Source organism: Pseudorasbora parva, chromosome 13, assembly GCF_024679245.1.
Source record: "Pseudorasbora parva isolate DD20220531a chromosome 13, ASM2467924v1, whole genome shotgun sequence".
NCBI lineage: Eukaryota > Metazoa > Chordata > Actinopteri > Cypriniformes > Gobionidae > Pseudorasbora > Pseudorasbora parva.
In genome coordinates this window covers 41700232-41724283 of record NC_090184.1, presented here as the reverse complement: position 1 = coordinate 41724283, position 24052 = coordinate 41700232, and the positions used below count along the sequence as shown (strand labels likewise).

General features: G+C 37.9%; 1 protein-coding gene across 1 annotated transcript in view; it reads right to left on the bottom strand.

Annotated features, from left to right (window-relative positions):
- Positions 1-18207: 18207 nt before the first annotated feature.
- dpysl2a (dihydropyrimidinase like 2a) overlaps positions 18208-24052 on the bottom strand; it is a 37215-nt gene continuing 31370 nt past the window's right edge. The window contains exons 11-14 of the mRNA XM_067414437.1: positions 23643-23813; positions 20673-20852; positions 20382-20547; positions 18208-20106 (exon numbers count right to left, since the gene is read on the bottom strand). Of these exons, the coding sequence (XP_067270538.1) occupies positions 20015-20106; positions 20382-20547; positions 20673-20852; positions 23643-23813 (609 nt within the window). The 3' untranslated portion in view covers positions 18208-20014. The remainder of the gene's footprint in view (positions 20107-20381; positions 20548-20672; positions 20853-23642; positions 23814-24052) is intronic.

The following is a 24052-nucleotide window of genomic DNA, read 5'->3' as shown; positions in this document are numbered from 1 at the left end:
TTGAATTGATATTAATTAAATATGGCATCATGTATTTATTCCCTAATAAAATATTACATTAACTAATAGTCTAAATGAATGCGTAATAGCACAATGGGCCAAAGCCATTCATTTCAACTTCCAGTTTTCTGCTTTAATAAATCATTAGCTAATGATTTCCAAAGGTATCATGTTATGACGTGTTGAGGCACATCACTATGAACTATTTGTTAATTAATATGTCCTTGTGGTTATGGTTTTGAATTAATTTTAAGTTAGTTACTAGTCTTAATAGTTGTGCCATAACATAATGATACCTTTGTAAATCATTAGCTAATGATTAATTAAAGCAGACAACTGGAAGTTGAAATGCGTTGTGTCAACCATTGTGGTAATTAACATATGAATTTACACCATTAACATAATGTTATTAGAAATTCACGTATAACAGAATCTATTAATTATATCGAATGTTCATTAGTTGCTGATGCAGTAATCATTAATAAATGTTTTAGTTCTTCTTCATGAGTCATACATTAACTCATGACTATATGTGCATTACCGTAGTTATGCTTATACCGTAGTTAGTGTTATCACACACTGCGAGCTGACGCAGACAGTGGTTTATAGGATGTGGAAATGAACGGGTCTTTATTATCACTGAAGTGAACGACGATACGATTGCAAATGGACAAACAAGCGAACATTGACACACCAGCCTATTCAAGCAAAAGCCAGCATATATTAGTTCTGTGAAACAAAACAAAACCAATGTTACTCGCTTATCGAGAAGAAATAAAACAACCTCGGCCTTCACTCCTTGAGTTCTCTCCAGCACTGGAAATCTGACACTTCTTGCCTGATCGTAAGCCTTCTTTTGTTCCATAGACATTTTACACATGTTTTTGATCTGCCATCTCTCTTTTTCTGTCGTTGCTCGGCAAATGTCCGTCCGGTAGTGTTGTCACGATACCAAAATTATGACTTTGATACGATACCAGACTAAAATACCTCGATACGATACTAAATTGATACCACGGTAAAAAAAAAAAAAAGATATTATGAATATTATGACAACAGAACTTATTATTCCTATTGGATATTCAATTATATTTTCGATACCACGGGGGAAAAAGCGCTGCATATACTGTCAAATAGATATTTTTAATATAATTGAATTGAAAGTCTAGGCCATCAAAAATTTCTTCTGAAGAGATCACTTTATATGATAAAGCTTTTAAGCTTTTTCTCATATATAAACATTGATCAATTACTATTAAAACTATCTCACAAATATTTGCTAACTGAATGTATTTTTTACAAAAAGGTCATTGTGTTAAAAATAAGAACAAATAAACAGATTACAAACAATAGCACAAATAAATACAATAGAATAGAAGATACAAAAGAAATAGACTGCTTTATTTTTTCAGGTAGGTCTAACATTCAGGTAAGAAACTGAATAAAAAAATGCAAAGGAATTCAATTTAAAACAACATTGGATAATGTTCTTTGTAAAAAAAAAAGAAGCCTTCAGATTAAACCATTAAAGTTACGCAAGTTGATCAGTCAAGAGCAGTGTGATCGTTTGTCTTTTTGTAGTTTGAATAACAAATGACTGCGGTCCCTTTAAGAACTGCCGCACTCATGGTTCCTAAACACTGTTCCTGTTACTCATTCGTCATTTCTTCCTGAACTGTTTATGACCGTGTTTACGTTAATACTCTTCAAGATGGGCACTGATAATTTTTTGAGTGTATTTGACCAATAATAAGCTGGAAAAAGAAGCAAATATTTCTTGTATGTCAGAGGCGTCTTTATTACGTTGTGTGTGTGCGCTTCAGACGTGAGTGTGAAATCTGCGGGGATTAGTAGAATTATGTACAATCCCGCATGAAATTCAGACTGATCACACACACACACACACACACACACACACACACACACACACACACACACACACACACGAGGAAAAGTCCAGCAGAACGCTCGTTTGCCATGTGTTCAGACAGAGGGTTAACCGGATTCACATAATGAGAATATGTGGCTGCGTGTCACTCGCTGTCGGTCGGAGAGGAGAGGAGAGTGCAGCTGGTATCGATACTGTAGAATCTGAGAATCGTATCGTTTCAAATATTCCAGTATCGATACATATCGAAATATCAATATTTTTGACAACACTACCGTCCGGTGTGTCGTGTCTTTTGATTAATGACGTGCACTGAACGCGCTCTTCTCACCTTTATTCGTAGACACGCCCCTTACTGCCAATTGGCTACAAGTTTGTTCTGGTACTCGGCCCGAGTCACTTTTAGAAAGCATTTTTGAAATAACACTTACCCCACCTTTAATAGCCATGGGTTGTATGCATTAAGTAAAAAAGCCTATCTGTTACAGAAAACTCATGTCACCTGATAATTAATCGTGATGCACAGAAGCCTTTGTGAACAGAGAATTGATCCTCAGTGTGTCTTTTTGGTATTCCTGCATGTTTGTGTGCACCCGCTATGTCAAAGATGAGCACGGCTTTCCTTGCGTTTCAACCGTGGGACCAACAGTCACCCTTCCCATAATTTGTGTTTCCATTACTGTGATCTGGGAAATGCACAAATCTCCATGTAACATTGATACTTGACCACAACAATGAATATGTGATGATGACCTCAAAATTATCAACTTATATTGCTTAAATGCCTTATAACATGTGGCACTTATGTTACTGTGTTTGTTTTTTAAATGAAAGAAATCATGTGAATCCAATATGGATAATATCCAATAAAACATACAACATCATAAGTGTTTTGGGAATAGTTCTGCCGGAGCGTCCTACTTAGAAAAGCCTCGGAAAATGACCCACCATGAGAATGTCATCATGGTTTCTATGACATTCCAGCAGTGGACACATTCCCCCAGCGACGGACGGATATTCAAAATTACATGGAAATGCTGTATCCATCAAGGATGAGAAATGAAATAAGAACCGTGTTTACTTTTTTGGGCGGTTTATATGCCTGTGAAAGTAGACGAGAAATGAGATGATGAGGATGTTCGGGAAACGATGCAGTCTTTGTTCAAACCTGGATCTCATGGGACGCTACAGCCCTTAAAGACCATGTGTTTTACAGACTGTACTTTTGTACAAGTAGTCCACTTTTAATTTTAGCAAGAATGTGATTTTTCCACGTATGCAATTTTTTTTTGAGTCATTTATGATGAGCTTTTGGAAACGCAACACACACCAACTATCTCCCCAAATTTTGAATGAAAACAGTTTATAAACCTGCATGTTTTCACTGCAGTTTTCAGCAGGATAATAGCTGTATGATTTAATGTTTGAAGGCAAAGAAATTAAGGCAGCCATATATATATATATTTGTATTGTAATTTTACTGTTGTTCTGTAAAAGTATGATTATATTATTAATAAATACTCATTTTTATTTTACAGGTTAAAATTATTTTTCATTAAGTTCTACATTTGCTTCGTTTTGTAAATTAATTCTTTATTTTTCTGTTCAAAGAATTATAAAATTAGTTATGTCATTTGTTTTGTATTGAATGACTTTAATTAAAATAATTACATTTAAATAATAATAAAAATTAATAATAATAATTATTATTATGAATAATAATAAATATTATTAAATACTCATTTTTATTTTACGGTGTAAAATATTTTTTAATTTAATTAGTCCATTTGTTTTGTACATTTAATTAGGTTTTTATTTAATTTGTTTAAATTTAATTTAATAACTTGTTTAAAATGTTTTAAAAATAATGATTATTATTTAATACTTATTTTTATTTTATAGAACAACTATGGTTAGTCAAGGACTGTTGCACCAAAAACAGCTAATTTAGTGTTTTATGGCCATTTTTGAGCCAAATTCCAAAGCAGCATCATATGCATTCTTTACAAAGAAAATTACAAAGGGGCAATATGAGGTTGCTAAGGAATTCCATGGTTGTTAGGGTCTTCTGGGTGGTTGCTAGGTGGTTATTTAGTCAACAGTCCATCTGCAAGTCTGATATTCCGGTCGATAGATATGGCTCGGCTCCCTGCCGTTTTATTTTATTGTTAGCCTGCTTTATTGTCTGAAAATAATACAGTAAGCCTAGAGATGCAATATACTTCTCAACAAGCGGCACAATTTCAGGTGTCATTCATGCCTGAATCCAGGACAAACTCTGCTTCAGCACAACTCTGATCTGATTTTGAGCAGTATTAATCATGAGGCTCGTCTCAGCACTAATATTGTGGTTTGTTGTGGCTTCTCAGAATGCTGCTTTTGATTTATGGCAGTGCTAAAAAAAAAGCCTGTCTACGGAAGCATAAACCGAGTCATCTGGGGAAGGTTATTTTTGCAGAAGTAGCCTACTAGTTGTGACTAGTCCACTTCAAATGGCATCCCCCATATCTTCAAGATCTTCATCACAGTTCACAGCATTTCTGAGAATGACGAGACAGAGAGCATCTCAGATCACTTCGAGTGACATCTCATACGGTTATGGCGCCTCGTATTGACCACTTACTCTCAAGCAGACATTTATTTTACAAGTGTCCTTTTCACCATCTCCCTAGCTCTTTATCCCTGTGTTGCTACGTGGCATCAGGCCAACATATTACTTCTGAATGTAAATTTAGTTTAGTGCAATTTAATATATTAAAGAGACACAGAAGGTCAAATGCAGCTGGATGCTACTAATAATACAATCACAATGAATCACTGTGGGACTCAGCATTTAAAGTAGGGTAGTAAGCAATCTTAGAGAGGCTAGCAATAACAAGTTATCTTTGAAAGCATGAGATCCCACCCTCCCTCACTTATGAGCGTCTCCAAAGTCACGCCTCCTTCAATCCTTGGAAACACATGAACACACACAGCAAAGCGTCACTACAGCATTACACTACCTCACCTACACATTCTTTCTAACATTCATATTTGTATATTCAAAAAACATTATTTAATGCAGTTGTAACTTTTCAGTGTAAATTTAAAGGTCCCGTTCTTCGCGTGTTTTCGATGTTTTGATTATGTTTACAGTGTGAAATATAACATGAGTTCATGTTTCGCGTGTAAACCCCCCCCCCCCCCCCCAGTATTTTTCACACAATTGACTTATCTGTACAGCGCTGTTTCCTCTGTCCTAAAAACGGCCTGATGATTTCCTTGTTCTATGAAGTCCCTCCTTCAGAAACACGTAACGAGTTCTGATTGGGCCAGCGCTTCCCGTGTTGTGATTGGACAGCAGCTTAGTGCACTTTGCCCAGAAAGGTCCCGCCTCTTACCATAACGGGGAGATGCAAGCGCTGAATGCGCGCTCTTCTCCACGTGGGAGAGCAACAAGACCACGCCCCCTATTTTGTGTGTTCTTGTGGGCGGAGGGTTAGTCAACAAACGGTTCTAGTGACGTCATTCCTGAAGGAAGCATAAAGGACGTGCAGGGGTGTAGTCCAAACCGGCCGTTCGCTGTAGGCTTTGAAAGGGAACTTCTGTTAAATAAAATATCTCGCTTGGCATTGAACTTTGAGCTTTATAATTTTACAGGTATTATTTATGCTCTAACAGCAACATTACACACTAACTAAAGTTTGAAAGAGGGAATGGCGAAGAACGGGACCTTTAATTTGATTGTTAACAGCCGTATAGTGTCTTATTCTAGTTTAATTTATTGATCAAATTTAAGAATATAAAATTAAGGTTGAAGCATAGCCTATGTTTAATAAGATTAGGGGGGAAATGCCCCTTTTTTAAAAGGTAAAAATATCACAAATATGCAGATTTAAATATGTCAAAGCTGATTGAACACTGGGTGTGAATATTTAACTCTTTATTGAAATTACTCTCATTCATTCGGATTCCACTTTGAGTTTTGCACCAGCTGGGTATACAATCTCATAATCACAAACTCGTCAGTCTTGCACATTAGACAGAGGCGATTGACTAATATTCTAGAATAGCCTGTATTATTTAATACCCATAGATCTAAACACACACAATTAAGATACGACTATAAAATAGATTTTTCGATGAATCGTTGTTTAAAATCTGGTTGATTCAGAATCGATTCTCAAATCGATTTTTTTCCATATTTATTTCCGATAACATTGAATATAAGATTAACTTATATCTAATTACTAGTCTTCTCCACTATAAGTCACCTATTTGGTGTGTGAAAAGCTTGTGTAGCCAAAAATAGCTGAAAATCATCCAATATCCTTTTTATGTTTTAGAGTAAATATATCAAAATATCCATACAATTATTTTCAGATACATTTTTTAGAATAAACTTGCATCAAAATTTTATTGTATGAATTTGAAATATAGAGATGGGTTCTGTTTTAATGTACCCAGGTGTACCTAAAATAAAAAGTTGAATATAATTGTGGCTCTTAATTTCTTTTTAATTACCCATTTGTAAACTTATGTTCACTATTCTTTTAAAAAAATGCCTATAGTACTTGTATTAAATCTGTCTTCATTTGAGTTTGAGAATCAAAAATCGAATCAAAATCGAATCAAAATCGTATTGATTTGAGAGCTTGTGAATCGAATTCGAATCGAATTGGAACATCTGAATCGATACCCAGCCGTAGTCATTACCATAGAACCAAGCTGACCAACTTATATTACTCTAATAATAAATTTGTATAATTAGGCCATGGTTCGCCACGTACACTTAGTTAGAATAATATTACAATAATCAGAGGTTGAGGCTCACCCTATTTAGATTGGTCTACAATGCATTGTTGCTCTAAACAGAAAACCCATTATTAGCCTCTACAGTCTAAGTATACATGATGACTAATGCCAATGTGTTAGTCAGAGCTCTAAAACATCAGTCGGTGCGCTCTGCTCCACCTAAGCTGTATTTTAGTCTGTTACTAACCTGAGTTTAGGGGGTCGGGGTGTTATGGATTTAACATAATCTACTAAAGTTAATAATTTCAGAGTAAATCAGAATAAATCCAAATATAACAATTTATAATTAGTTAGGTAAATGTGTCATTACATAATCAATTCAAAGATAATCAATGCATAACATCATACGCTTTGAAGTAAAGAGTAAAAGATGCATACCTGACCTCTGAAAGATACTCAGCATTACAGGCAGATCTGACTACAAATCATACCCTGAGACCTTTACAACTTTTCCCTAAATAACAAACCAAGAAATAAAGTTATGAGCTTACAATGGGAATTTGCATTAATCAAGGCCCCAGATCTGTGTAGTTTACACCGTTTGGGGACAAGGGCACACCGACCACAGCAAGCAACCCTTAAAACCTTTATTTACTTCTGTGGAAATGAGACCTTTGTACCAGCACACTGAGACACTTCAAATGTTATCAAAATGCATAGTGTTGTATGATAATTGTTCATATTAAACCATATAGATTTTTGGGTGCATTTTCAGATTATATCAGCAGGTGGAGAGAGAGGACATCTCACAATTTGGCAGGAGGTATATTATTCTGCTGTCACTTTAAGACCTGACACACAGATCCGTTATACTAATACGTATGCGTATATACATTTACCTTAAACATAACTGACTGTGTTTAAGTGAATACTCGAGAATACTCTAAGTGAATTAAGTGAAAAATGTTGACATTACGGTGTGATTTTGACTGTTAAGCACAATAAGCAGCAAAAAAAATAATTCAATTTAGTACTGAGAGGCTTTATGTGTGCGCACTAGAATTGTCAAAAGTACCACCTTCGGTACCGAAAATTTAAGAAATGTGACGATACCAGCACTTCCCTATAGCATTTTGAGCACTGTTGAACGGATTCCTAAACACCTCTGCTCAACATATATGCCCATGTCTCTGATTGGCCATTGTGTTCATGTGCTCAACATATACATAATTCTCAATGTTAAATGGTCTCTTACCTTTTTCCAGAGCTGTACATCTGTGAATGGTTACAATGATTAATGCTCTTCACCGAGTGCTTCAATGACGCCCTTCACCGAGCACTTACACGGATACACACAGGAGTGTTTAAAAGCAGGCATCTAACAGCGGATCCTGACCTCCTGTTCAAATGCTCCCTTCAAACGATTGGACAGGTTTGAGATGTGAAAGAAGAAAATCTCTGACGATTCCCCCTATGAGGGATGCAAACAGATTTCACAATTGGTGAAGATTTAAAAAAAACCTATAGTCTGAACACAGCTTTAGAGAAAACTTGAAAGTTAAACAAAAAGCATCATAAAAAGTCTTAAAAATGAAACTCCTTTTGGAATTTTGTTCATAGTGATGCAAAAAAACAGTAATTCTTGTTTTCAGTGAACAGTTCTTAAAAGAACAATTGTTGTACTATCTGAACAAATAAAGAACCTTAGTCCACAGAATAAAGAGGCTTGGGGCTTTAAGAATTTCCATGTATTCATATTTTTTTCATTGCCAATGTGTAAACAGCTAACGTTAAAAAATGAGACCATCTCAAACTTACAGTTACTGCAGGCTTTCATAGGCAACCCAGTAAATTGGGGTATCACTGATACCTTAACTTACTGGGTATCAGGCCATTTTTAATGGGATTTATGTGAACTCAAAATCAAAATATTGTTACGCGCGCTCCCAAGAACCTTCTTCTGTTCAATGACGCGTGAAATTAAAGTTCAGGATAATGCAAAAGAGTTATTATGTACAGTCATGTCAATGCGCCATGCAAAGATAGTCAGATAGTCTATTATAGCCTACATTTTTAATCAAACGATCATAACAGTGTAATTTTACCTCAGCTGTTGACATGATGCCGGTGAATCGCAGAACATGCAAACACATCCGCATTGCTGGTGATTTCTGAACTTCGGTTTTCTTACCGCTGTCATTTTTGTTGTGTTTATTTTGTTATTGAGACTGAGAGAGCAGCACATTAGTTAGGCCTAACGTTCATCACGTGCTCTCAGCAACATGGATGGCGTGTGTATGATTTTGTTAACACTAACAGTATGCTAACACTGCAAAGGTATATTTCCAACTTAACTTTACATCTAAGAAAAGAAGGAAAAATCACTTCGCTGTATATCGGGCCTTTGAATGAATCATGTGAGCATTAAGTTGCTGGCTGCAGTTCACTTTACGGCCACATGTGTCACTAATAACAAAGAAATATTGCTTCTCGTCAGTTTCTAACCTTTTTATGAATGGGTGGATTTGAGAATGTGATATGATTTTAGTGCGAATCTGACGTGCTGCATGTTAAAAATAACTGAGATTCTCAGCAAATGCTTCTCTGCCAGCAATCTGCCAGCAAACGTTTCTCCAATATGTTTTAGACGCTTACGATTATCATTTAAGAACGCAACATGTGCCAAACATCTTCCCAAATTCGTAATGAGAATCATTTATTAATCTGTGATTGTCAACAAAAAGAAGCACTTTATAAGGTCTTTCTGCCTAAATAAAAGCTCTGTTTAGTGTTTGAAAGAACAAAGGCTGCATTCATCTGATCAAATATCCAGTAAATACAATTTATTGTCAAATATTGCAATTTTAAAAAGCCGTTTTTATGACAGAATGTCAAGTATGTTTTAATTTACTTCGTGATCAGAGCTGTATATTCAGCATCATTACTCCAGTCTTCAGTGTCACATGATTCTTCACAAATCATTCTGATATGATGATTTGCTGCTCAAGAAACATTAATGATTATTATCAGTGTTGAAAACAGTTGTGTAACTTTTTTTTTTAGGATTCTTTTAAAGCTTATTTCCATTTCAGATAAATCCTGTTCTTTTGAACCTTCTATTCATCAAATATAATGGGAATTGTGAGAATATTCCGCATAATAGACTGCTTTTAAAAACATAAAAAAAATATCACACACTGAACTGTAGTACTGTACAATTTGAATATTAAAGTGCAAATTAACTCCAACACTTTTGTGGGTTTGCTACTGCTACAAATAAAAAGGGTAAAACATGAGAGGCCTAAGCAACACATCTACAACTAATAAAATGAATAATGTGTGTGTGTGAATTATCAAGAAATGACAATAGTCAATCGTATTGGTGGCACATAAGGGCCCCCAAAATAAAATTCTGCTTAGGGCCCCACAAAGACTTGGGCAGAGAGAGAGAGATTGAGTGACCGAGTGTATTACCTGCATTCAGATTCAGCATATTCCATAAGGTCATAATGTAAAATCTGTTTAATGTCCCCTGCTATATCTTGTCCTTTAACAGTAAAGGGGGTTTCCCATGTCCCTTCTCCCTGAAGGCGCTCATTTATCAGTTGCATCTTGTTCCCGTGTTCAAACAAGTTTTAGTCCTTTCAAATATAATATATATTTGTCCACTCCGTCTTTCAAATATAATATATATTTGTCCACTCCACTTCCTAACAACACCCCTTAGCTTTAATAAATTCACTATAAACCACAGCTTCTTGAGGGCTTATTGCTTTAATTGAACTATATAGTAACATGTAGTTTTTTTAAATGGTTAATTTTCGTAAGGGTAATAAACATTTGCCCAAGAAGGGGACCAAGAAAACAGCCCAATATGAATTTGTCTGCATATCTGAAGGAAAGCACAAGGGAAAGATTTTGTTTTATGGTAGTCTGTCTAGAATTTGTCATTGGTCTGACACACCAAGGCTGCACACTTCCTGGGTCTGGGTAACGCAGCGTTCTCACGGGATTGAGATACGCTTCATTCAGGCCTTCGTGAGAGTCGGTCCAAACATAGAGCTCCAAACATGAGAAAGCCATCGCCCACAGAAACATGGCAACATGACAATGTCTGCTTAAAATTCCAGCCCTCGCTCGAGGGATTATGTGTTTAGACCCCAGAGCACCATTTACCTCCATGATGATGATCATGGGCTCGGCAAATTATGTGATTTATGTGTACAAATGTACGCGTTTGAATGAATCAATCTCAGAACATGCACATTAAAATGCAGTAGTTAGCTACCATACACCAGGGTTAAAAACTGACCAAAGATCTCGAATGGAAAATGCTATAATCAAAATCAGCATCACTTCTCAGATGTTTGCTTTATAGAAAATGTTGAACAATTATTGTCATTATTTATCATTATGATGCATCAGTCTCACAATGAAACCCTATACTGGTGCATTATTAGTGAAAATATACACCGAAATGCTGGGTTCAGCCTGTTGGGTCATTTTATTTGGTTATTTTTAATATTTTTACCCAGAGCTGGGAAGATTTTCAGTAATTTTAACCCATTGTTAGGTATAGTCTGTGCCAAACTGGTTAAAACTGGATACATTTGTCAACTGTCATTGCATTCATTGCAGTCTTTGCATTTGAAGGGTTGAAATGTAAACATTTTGACAGACGAGATGGCACAAAGTAAAGCTGTTTTTGTTGTATTTTTTCTAAAATGAATAGGCCTAAGATTGAACTGGAACAATCAAATTAACTGACCCAGCACTTTCAAAAAACAACCCAGCAAATAAGTTAATGATAAAACCATGCTGGGTAAAAAATAACCCAGCATGTGTTCTGTCCAATATTTACCCAGCTATGGGTTGCCAAATAACCCAGAAATGGTTGTTTTAACCCAGCATTTTTACTATATGAAAAAAATTATTATTAGGATTCATTTTGAGACAATTTTCACTCCGAAAGTGCAAGAACATTTCACAAATAATTACAAGGAAATGTAGAACACATTAAATACATTTAAAAAATGCCACAATAAAATGTACTACAATAATATTTAATTTATTTATACAAATTAAACAAATTACATAACTACAAAGAAACAGCTAGTAAACTAATCACACCGTAAAGGATTAGGTGTCACAATCTCCTGAACTCCAAACTGAATGTCAGAATGGGAAAGAAAGGTGATTTAAGCTATTTTGAGCGTGGCACGGTTGTTGGTGCCAGACGGGCCGGTGTGAGTATTTCACAATCCGCTCAGTTACTGGGATTTTCACACACAACCATTTCTAGGGTTCACAAAGAATGGTATGAAAAGGGAAAAACATCCTGTATCAGTCCTGTGGGCGAAAATGCCTTGTTGATGCTAGAGGTCAGAGGAGAATTGGCCGACTGATTCAAACTGATAGAAGAGCAACTTTGACTGAAATAACCACTCGTTACAACCGAGGTATGCAGCAAAGCATTTGTGAAGCCACAACACACACAACCTTGAGGCGGATGGGCTACAACAGCAGAAGACCCCACCGGGTACCACTCATCTCCACTACAAATAGGAAAAAGAGGCTACAATTTGCACAAGCTCACCAAAATTGGAAATGTTGCCTGGTCTGATGAGACATTCAGATGGTAGAGTCAGAATTTGGCGTAAACAGAATGAGAACATGGATCCATCATGCCTTGTTACCACTGTGCTGGCTGGTGGTGGTGGTGTAATGGTGTGGGGGATGTTTTATTGGCACACTTTAGGCCCCTTAGTGCCCCAATTGGGCATCATTTAAATGCCACGGGCTACCTGAGCAGTTTCTGACCATGTCCATTCCTTTATGACCACCATGTACTCATCCTCTGATGGCTACTTCCAGCAGAATAATGCACCATGTCACAAAGCTCGAATCATTTAAAATTGGTTTCTTGAACATGACAATTGGACAATTGGTTTCTTGAACAAGTTCACTGTACTAAAATGGCCCCCACAGTCACCAGATCTCAACCCAATAGAGCATCTTTGGGATGTGGTGGAACGGGAGCGTCGTGCCCTGGATGTGCATCCCACAAATCTCCATCAACTGCAAGATGCTATCCTATCAATATGGGCCAACATTTCTAAAGAATGCTTTCAGCACCTTGCTGAATCAATGCCACGTAGAATTAAGGCAGATCTGAAGGCGAAAGGGGGTCAAACACAGTATTAGTATGGTTTTCCTCCTTGGTGAGTGTGTGTGTGTGTGTGTGTGTGTGTGTGTGTGTGTGTGTGTGTGTGTGTGTGTGTGTGCGTGCGTGCGTGCGTGCGTGCGTGCGTGTGTGTGTGTGTGTGTGTGTGTGTGTGTGAGCCTGTTTATGCGGTTTATGAGGACACAAACTTGTATAACTTGGGTATTACACTGGTATTACACTATAAATGTGGTTTATGAGGACATATCAAATGTCCTCATAATTCAAATGGCCTTAAAAACATACTAAATGATGTTTTTTTGAGAAAGTAAAAATGCAGAATGTTTCCTGTGATGGGCAGGTTTAGGGGCAGGGGCAGTGTAAGGGGATAGAAAATACGGTTTGTACGGTATAAAAACCATTACGCCTATGGAGAGTCCCTGTAAACCACATAGACCAACATGTGTGTGTGTGTGTGTGTGTGTGTATATTCATCTCTTGTTTACAAACATACTTACAAACTTGACATTCAGAATTGACTTTTTCAGGGTTACACTTACATTTTATTTTAAGGTGTCATTCTAATTAAATATATGTAAGTAGGCTACTTAGTATAGGGTTAGGGTACATTTATTGTTAAGTATATATGGAACAAGGACACTGTAAAATATACATCATGTTACCCAGTTCAGTATAAAATGGACGACAAGCTGTTTTTTTCGATTGCTTTGAAAAATGGCTCAAGGAGAAAAAAAATCCTCATTAAAGGTAAAAAAGCTTGAATAATCATCTACAACAGTACCGGCTGTACACCCACCTCCACTGGTAAAAAACAACAGGAACATTTTGTGGTTTATGCTTATGCAGAAGATCAGACAATAGCCCATCATGTGATGATATACGGGCTCTTGCCGCAAGACAGCGGAGGAGAGTTTAAACCCTGTCAGGGTCATTAGTGTTGTAGTCCTGCGGGGGAAGACAGCGCCTGCTCAACATCACCCATGGGAGCTCAGCTCGTGTACCTTTGCATCACTTCTCTTATGCCCTCTTATTTGGGAAGCTGAAATCCCCTCTTGCCCCTTTAACTCTCCCTTTGCAAAGTGTCTTCAATTGACTCGCACGAACAAAACGCAAAAGTAGGCTCATTTGTAAAGACTTGTCTAACAAGTGGTAATTTTAGACATAGCCTTTGATAAAGTCATAGCTTTTTGGACTATGACAACACAATGGTTTTTAGACAATGATAGTACCATATTCTTTGAAGTAGTATGTGAATATCATGGTTTATGAATAAGGTAATCAAATGATAGGATACTGCACTGTCAAAATTGGCAGCCTGCAATTGCTTCCTTCAAAAAGCTATTTCTACCCGATTTAAGCCATGTTTTGTGGGTATAAATGCATTTAGGTTGAATTGATTTTATTAAAACTAGTTAATTAACTATTTCCCCCCAGTGTATCCTCTCATAATTGGACATACATTTTCCTAAATCATTATCGATCCATTGGTCCAGATTTGAGGGTGTTTTTCTGACATACACCACCTCCTACTGTTCTAATGCGAGTATAACACCCAGAGTTTCAACACTAGCTGTTTAAAATTAACACACTGGCTACTCCATTTTTGTAGTAGGCTTATACTCCAGGGAGCAGTTGTTCAACAAGTTTAATCTGGACCAGAATTATCTGGATTTGAAATTTTTGCTATCCAGTATCAGGTAATCCATTTTACTTTTGTGCTGTCTTTTCAGAGCAAAATTGATTGGATCACCCTGATCCACATACACACTTTTTCAGATTCCCAAACTTGGACAGGAGCCCCTGAAGGAACATGGTGATGGAAAAAAATATGAACTTGGACCCCCCCCCCCCCCCCCCAAAAAAAAAACTCTTCAAAAGTAAACTGCTTTTGCTCACGATCATTTTTTTCCTGAGTTATTTTTCGCTTACTTTACTTTTGTGCTAATAGTTTACAAACAGTGATAAAAAAAAACCCACTTTAAACTAAATGTAATATTTATATTTTTGATATTTACAACTGTTTGGGGATTACTCTATGGCCAAAATCTATTTTTTACTTTATTGTAAGCTACTGAAAGGCTTAATGCCTAATGTCCACTTCTAATTTATTACTTTAACAGTAAGCTAATCAAGAGCCCAAAAAATAAATAAAAAATGTGTGTGTGTGTGTCCTTGTTTGTATTACATTGTGGGGACCAAATGTCCCCATAAGGATAGTAAAACCTGAGATCACCTACATTGTGGGAACCAGCCAGCGGTCCCCACTTTTCAAAAGGCTTATCATACAGGATGAGTTTTTTTTTGAGAAAGTAAAAATGCAGAATGTTTCCTGTGATGGGTAGGTTTAGGGGCAGTGTGTGTGTGTGTGTGTGTGTGTGTGTTTGTGTGTGTGTGTGTGATGGGTAGGTTTAGGGGCAGGGGCAGTGTAGGGGGATATAATGTACAGTTTGTACAGTATAAAAACCATTGCATCTATGGAGTCCCCACAAAGATAGTGAACCAGTGTGTGTGTGCACTTGCAGCCAGCAGTCCCCACAATGTAAATGGATTTAGAAACATACTAAATTATGTTTTGTTTGTTTTTTTTATGTAAAAATGCAGACTGTTTCCTGGTTTAGGGGCAGTGTAGGGGGATAGAATGTACAGTTTGTACAGTGTAAAATCCAGTACGCCTTTGGAAAGTCCCCACAATTCACAAAAACACCACTGTGTGTGCTACATAATACAAATGTTGTATTGTCTGACCATTTTTAAAGTTTTATTACATTTTATTCCTGAAATCAACCCTTCTGCTTGGAACAATATAATCCAGATTTTTTTTTTTTTTTTTTTTTTTTTGGATCAAAGATATCCCAATCTTACTAAAACATTTTAAACAACACAAACTGATGATTTGAGCCAGACAAAACCAAGATTGGATTTTGTGATCTAATCTGATTTCAGAATCCTTTTTTTTCTTTTAAAAAACCCATTATCTAGATTTGATCAAATCCGATAGCCAACATCTGAACAGAATACTTTTGAGCAACTGGGTTCAGACATTAGAAAACATTGCAATGCATTTGACTTGACAGCATTGAGTAGTAGACAGTAGCCTGCACTCAATCTAGCATGGCTTAAAGGAACACTCCATCGATTTTACAAATAGGGCATATTCAACTTCTTTCCTACATTTAGATATGGGGGCAAATGCTTTTTTCTCTCAGTGCATGCATTGTTTTAGTTTGGCAGGGTTGCCGCTAACTTAGCTTAGCACAATGAATGGAATCCTATGTTGCCAGCTAGCATGTCCTGAGTAAAAGTGATCCCCCCAAAAAAACACCCACCTAATTACTTCTTGTGGCCTGTGATATTGACTTGGGACTATATTATGGTAAGGCACAGGCAAAGCAGAGATATCACAGCTCTCATCCTCGCGTCCTCTGGCTGTTGAGCAATCGCAATGTGTTGCGTGATATCTCTGCGCCCAATAGCAGTGCTTCGTCTGTGCTTCCCCATAATATAGTCCCAAGTCAATATCTGCCGAGGAAATTGCCTAGTCTTAATCTGCATTTATATTTGTACTCGTTGTGAATACGCAGGCCACAAGAAGTACTTTTTTTTTTTTTTGGATCACTTTTATTAGGACATGCTAGCTGGCAACATAGGATTCCATTCATTATGCTAAGCTAAGCTAGCGACGACCCTGCCAAACATGCACTGAGACAAAAATAAATTTTCCCACATATCTAAATGTAGGAAAGAAGTTGAATAAGCCCTATTTCTAAAAACGGTGGAGTGTTCCTTTAACAAGAATATAAAGGAAAAACTCCAAAGAAAATGGGCAACAAAATCCAAATAGGATTTTTTACAAAGGTGATGTGACATGGTAACAACTAAAGAGGCAACTAAATAATATAAAAACTATAATGAATAAAGTAGGCCTAATATATAAAAACAAAATTACAGGAGAATAACAAAGGAAAACAAGGGCTGCATCCGAAATCGCATATACTCTCGAGTAGATACTTATTTCCAATAATTAGGCAAATTATCAATGTTGGTACTACTAGATCTCAGTGCAGCATTTGGCTTTCTGGGATGGTCCTAAATGGTTCAGGTAATACTTAGAACTTAGGTGACCGCATGAATCTGAGTGGACTTCTATGACAGGAAGTCCCACGAGGCTAAATTCTTGCACTGCTATTGTTAAATCTACATGCTTCCAGTCAAATAATGAGAAGGGCATCGGCAAACTGCTTACCTCAGATCTACTTAGCCCTATCCCCTAACGACTACAGCTCCATTGACTCCCTGTGCAAATGCATTAATGAAATTAATAATTGGATATGGATTGAACTTTCTTCAGTTAAACAAAGACAAAACCGAAGTCAATGCATTTCGAAACAAAGATGAAATTCTCAAGGTGAATGCATAGCGTGAGGCTAACAACAAAAATCAAGTCAGGAATCTTGGTGTGATTCTGGAGTCAGACCTGAGATTCAGTATAGTCATCTAATAACACTGATTATCTCTTCATCATGGCACTTGTTAGTGGGCAGGATATATTAGGCAGCAAGTGAAGAATTTTTTCCTCAAAGTTGATGTATTAGAAGCAGGAAAAATGGGCAAGTGTAAGGTTTTAAAACGGCTTTGAAAAGGGCCAATAACTAGACCACGGAGCAATGGAAGAAGGTGGCCTGGTCTGATGAATCACGTTTTCTTTTACATCATGTGGATGGCCAGGTGCGTGTGTGTCGCTTACCTGGGGAACACATGGCACCAGGATGCACTATGGGAAGAAGGCAAGGGATGTTCCTTTGATATGTACCACCTACCTAAGCACTGTTGCAGACCATGTACACCCTTTCATGGAAACGGTATTCCCTGGTGACTGTGGCTCTTTTAGCAGGATAGTGCACCCTCACAATGCAACAATGGTTCAAGAATGGTTTGAGGAGCACAACAACGAGTTTGGTGTTCACTTGGCTTATAATCGAGCATCTGTGGGATGTGCTGAACAAATAAGTCCAATCCATGGAGGCCGCACCTCGCAACTTACAGGACTTAAAGGATCTGCTGCTAACATCTTGGTGCCAGATACCACAGCACACCTTCAGGGGTCTAGTGGAGTCCATGCCTTGACGGGTCAGATCTATCTATCTACTAGCAAAAGGGTAACATATGGAGTGAAAACAGTATCAAAACCTGTTTTGAGAGATCAGAACCTGACTATTCATAATTAAAACATCAAAAAGTCTCGAATCTAAGACTTTAAAAAAATTACTGGTGCATTTTGTTTGTGGGATTTCTTTTCTATTTCCATCTGATACCATAAATGAGGAAGGTGAAGTACAAATACATACGGTAAGTACGAAGTACTGTATGTATGGAAATAATTTGTTTGACAATGGACAAGCTGTGCAGGTTTTCTTCACAACTGCATTTTATTGTAACAATCAAAGACATGAAGAATGATGAATTCTGTACATATCTTCCATGAGAAATGTTCGGCTTGTCATAACACTCACAGACATTAATCAAGAACTGTATCACTTGGTGAAAAGGCAGGCAAGACGATTTATAAAAACAAAGCAGAACTGCAACGTAAGAAAACCATTGTGACCAAACGTTTAATTCAGACTAGCACCGATCAACCTTACACATGCCGGACGATCCGTTGAGAGACAGTCACCGCAACCTTCAAAATGTCCTCACGGTAAAGGTCGGTTCTGTTGCGGGACGGGAGAGAGGGGGTGTGTAGCTGCCCCGCGGAGTGACTGTGACGTCACGAGAAACGGTTGAACCCGCGCTGAGATCCACCGCATGAATAAAACCCCCGGTGAGAAGAGGTTACTGGGGCAATGCTCCAACACGGCACGGCTGTCTAATCGAATCAGCATCCATGCCGAGCGATCCTGACCATTGCTATGGTGACCGCCTTCATCCTAAACTCAAATAAAAGAGTGAAAAAGAGCAGCTCTCGATCTGCTGATCGCCCAGAGAGTTTTACACTATTTTCCATTTGTATTGTATTTCTGGTGAGACCCCCTTTGTGTAAACTGTGTGACAAAGTAGGAACGGACAGTTTGACATTTACAGCGAAAAATGAGTGAATTCAAACCACATCAAAACCCCACAGGACTGTGCACCATGGCCAAGAACACCACTGTTAGTCTTTTCTTATATAGTTAAATTACAAAGAAGTGCAAAAAACATGAGGAAGACAAATGTGAGGGATTTCAGGGAGCATTAAAACACTGGCCTGAAACCGAAAATCATAACATAAAAAAAAAAAAACACATAAAAAAGAATCAAACTATTAAGTTCATTATAAAACAACATTCTAAAAACGTTGAACAAATCAGGCTTTTGTGGAAAAGTTGACACTTTCGCAAAAATGTAAAATACAAGTGTGGTTTGCATCCTAAACAATAAATAACTCATCGACTCTTCCTACAAGGAAAAACAACCAATCAAAATGGCAACAACACGTTTAATACTAAACGATACAGGCGGGAGTTTTGTGCTGTTCTTTTCCAGAATGCAAACAAATGAAAACATTAAAGTACGGAGGCAAATGACGGATATAGTACTAGTTCCTGTTCTTTGAACGTAGCTTACTTGGTTAGCTGGAAAGTTTCAGAAACGCTTGGCACCCCCCCCAAAAAATGCTTGTTTTTCAAAGCATGCATTGCATGTTTATGTCACATTTAGACAGGTTTAAATACATAATTGACTTTGCATTTTAATCTGATTGCATTTAAAAAATCTAAATTTAGACTGGCCAAATAAGATTATAAAAAATATGCTATTATTTCCAGTTCATTCATCACATGTTTCCATTGCATTATGGGATACAGTACACAGTGCAATATGCTCTGTTGCATACTGCACATTTTGCAAAACTTGCATACTACTGAACGGTATACATACTGAAGAATTAGTAGTATGCTATTCTGAACATAGCAACTTACGCCGACTATTCCAGCACAAAACCCAGTTTAAGGCCAAGTCATCCTGAAACTAATTTATCAAAGTAACACACACTCAAAGAACAGGATGGGGGCTGGGGGTGGATGAACGGACAGAAGGGTTGGAGGAAGTGGAGGTGTGCTTGTTGGGACTCGTGTCTAGATGACTAGACCAGTCCCGGAGAAAAAGCCCAAGTTTCTTTAACCACCCTCCATCCCACCCCATCCTTTTTTTTCTCTGTGGAGTAAATGATTTTATCCCAGGCTGGTAATATTGGCCCTGCCACCTGGGGGCGCCACAATGCGCTGAGTGGTGCGACGAGGGACGTTGTCGTCAACTTGAGCCCCTGTGAAAAACATAGGGGTTAGATGGCTATACAGTGTATATAGTGATCTATTTTCCTTTATAAATGTGTGAGATAACAGAGTATGCAACAATACAAACTAAGTGTTGACAGTTATCAAATTTCATTATTTTATTTGTATAGCGCTTTTCACAAAACATTGTTTCAAAGCAGCATTATAGAAAATCATGAGCTGGGTGATAAAATATTCTACATTTTTGACATTACAGGCAATCAAACAGCTGAAATATTTAGAATATATTTAGTTGTATTCTCACCAGAAAGGCTGAATCCAGACTGATGCAGGTTGCGAACTGGTTGAGGAGCGGTTTTGACTGGAGAAGTCTTACCAGAAGTGACAGGGGTCATGATCTTAGGGGTCACAGTGACCTCACACACGGGGCCGTCGTATAAACCTCGCGGGACTCCGCGCAGCTCAGCAAGCTGTGAAGAGAGACGCCTTAATTACTTGAGACAATCGAATTTCCAAACATAATTAAAATCACGAATCTCTAATCACTTATGATGAATGAAACTGGGAGATTTAAGTGTGTATAATGTGTGTGTACCCTGCTGCGGGCCTTTATCCTCTTGTAGACGTAATCTGGGAAGGGTTTACGGGCGATGTAGCGTCCAGAGCCCTCAGTGGTGTGCAGGTTCCCGTCCTCTAGGACGATCTTCCCCTGGCTGATCACCACCAGCGGAGCTCCACGCACCTCAACCCCTTCAAAGATGTTGTACTCCACCGCCTGAGAAAGACAGAACAGAGGGAAAAGCTCTCAGATCTTTAACCAACTGAATGGAACGGTATGTAAGAAATGTATTTCAATGAATCATAAAATGGCCCTGATATGTCACTAGACATGAAGAAATCATGTTCATTTCAAATACTTCTATCACTGACAACAGTAGTTTGTCCAAGATATTGTCATTTAAAAGTTGTTGTTGCAGCCCTCAACTGATGTTGATGCTGTCATGCTGTGTTTTGGCCTGAAGCTCCGCCCTCCACCTATCTACCAATCACGAAGTCAGTAGTGTTTTAGGCATCTGGGTTGCCAGATCTGCTCTGGTTATCTACAAACATTCCTGCTGATCCTGCAGCCAATCTGGCAACCCCGAGTCAGGGGGGAGAGGGGCTACACCTGCAGTACCAGTTTTGTCCACAATCTTACATACACTTCAGTTAAAGGTCCCATGGCATGAAATATACATTTTATGAGTTTTTTTGGGCATTAATATGAGTTCCTCTAGCTTGAATATTGTCCCCAAGTAGCTAGAAATTTTAAACCGAATTCTGGATGTTCTTTCTCTGCCTTTGAGAAACTGAGAGCCCAGACGAGCTGATCTTGAAGTCTCCTGTTATGACGTCGTACCAGGAAAGGTTTCCTCCCCTTCCTCTGCTCAGCCCGCTCAGAGAATTAGAAGAGAATGGATTCAGTTTATCAGTCGTGATGTCTGCACAGGCTTTACCATATGGATTTAACAGCACCGCCACAAACAGTGAGTAACAGTGTTCATTAATGCCTGATCTGGGATCAGTAAGTTCTGATGTGTAGCTAAACATTCAAGTTCACACAGACATTCTTTCTAAATCGTTTAATACTGTCAGTCCCGCTGCTGGCCGTCTTGGTGCATCAGTGAATAAAGCCAGTGACAAAAATGATCAACTTCACGTCGTTTCTGTTAGTAGCATGAAACAAATCGGTTTTTTTTAAATGATTAAACTACAGAGCATTATAAAGAATACTCTTTACAATGCTCGGATCTGTCAATCACACGTATATCTGCAGTGCACACTTGTCCAAACTGCCGTTATAATGAATAACGCTGTTAAAACAAGCTCTTACTGTATTCATGTCGATGTCGTTTTTGTTGTTAGTTATGGTAAAAGCATTTTGTAAGAGAAATAACGTTGCAAAGTTCACTCGTGTTTATTCAGAGAGTTCTCAGATACAAACAAAATAAACTCGCGCACGCACAGCGCTCTCAACAACTCGGTACAATAACACTTCCTCAGCAATCTTTCCCCTCAGCTCTCCGTCTCTCTCTGGAGTAATTATGAAATCCTCAGGGCGGGCTTTCGACGATGACGGACAGATGATCAACAGTCACGTAATCATCACGTCATTAAAGGGGCTTGGATTATATTTGTTCATATCGTAAATGGAGAGCTTGTTTGTATATGCATTCACCTTTCACTATTTCTCTCAGAAATGATCATCATGTTGGGTAAGTACTCTGTGTGTCCTTACATTTTTTTTTCTCTTTACAACACCGGCAAAGATCGTTTATTCCAGTGCGTGTGCAGTCAGGGTTGCCAAGTTTTTACAACAAAACACGCCAACTACTAGCCCTAAACATTAGCTTCTCGGGGGGTTCTCTGGAATAAAATGGTGTTTGGGGGGTGAAATGTGTGTTATTTTGGCAAGGTTGCCTGCTAAAATTCGCACTCATGGGTCTATATATCACATAATAGTCGCTTCAACAAGCGGACATGGAAAACAACCTGCGGAAAAAAACCGCGGACTTGGCAACACAGTGCATTTGAGCTCTGTTGACAGATTTGACAACTAACGTTATGCGTCGCTTTGTTGCTCTGATTGGTTGTAGGTCTATCCAATTGATGTCTTTCCTGGTTGGGTTGAAACACGCCTCATAATCACAGCCCAATGGAGCAGCAGACTCATATTCTGACTAGAATTGAGTATGACCATGTCAGGCTAGAAGAAAATGCCTTTTATTTCTAAATTATGACATTTTTTGATGTAAAAACGATACTAACAATATAAGTACACCTCAGGAAACATTATAAAATAACAAAAAGATCCATGCCATGGGACCATTTTTTCATGCCATTTTTTGTCTGTCTAGTCTGTGTACTTTTAACACAACCTGTAGCACATCCTTTACACTGCATTTATTTGAAAAATGTAATATTGTAAAATATTTAAAATAACAGTTTCTATGCCAATGTATTGTAAAATGTAATTTATTCCAGTGATCAAAGCTGAATTTTCAGCACCAATCCTCCAGTCTTCAGTGTCACATGATCCTTCTAATCATGACATGATCTTTCTAATATGATGGTTTGATAGTCAAGAAACATTTATGATTATTATCTATGTGTTGAAAACGATGAACCATGCTGTTCATGATTTATTGGAAATAGAAATCATTTGTAACATTTATTACTGTCGCCTTTGATCAATTTAATGCGATCCCACTGACAGTAAATTGTTCAGATGTCACCACAGCGCTCAGTGACAGGAAGTGTGACCTCATGATAGTACACTTGTTCCATATTTGCCCACATCAGCATCTCATTCCATTCAAATTAAATCAGGCCTCGCTGACAAACAGGAGCAGACAGAGCGAGTCAGCAGAATATCAAAACAGCTCAGAGCAGAGGATCATGGGAGTTAGAGCTGGTCCAAACCTAATGGAGTCGGTTCATTTAAAGAGCCCTCGGATACATTGTGATGCACCTAATCTAACTTCCACACCCCAAAGCTTCCTACTCAGTCCAAAACTCTTCTCACCAGATGGTGATTCTTAGCCGAGATGATTTTGGTGGCGTCGGGGTCCCAGAGCACCAGGTCAGCATCAGAGCCCACAGCGATACGGCCCTTCCGTGGGTACAGGTTGAAGATCTTGGCAGCGTTGGTGCTCGTCACAGACACAAACTGGTTTTCATCCATCTTGCCTGTCACCTGTGAAGCAGAACATTCATCTTAAGGACAAGGTCAGAAACTGTTTATGGGAATGATACAGTAATGAGAGTTGCATTGATTTTTCAGCAAAGCGTAGGTATAGTGTGTTGTACACACCATGAAACAGAATATTACTTCACAAAAATGTATTTAACATATTTCATATTTAACATGTAACGTAACGAAACAGAATGTTAATTCAATAAATACATTTTTTAAACGTACCTTAATAATAATAA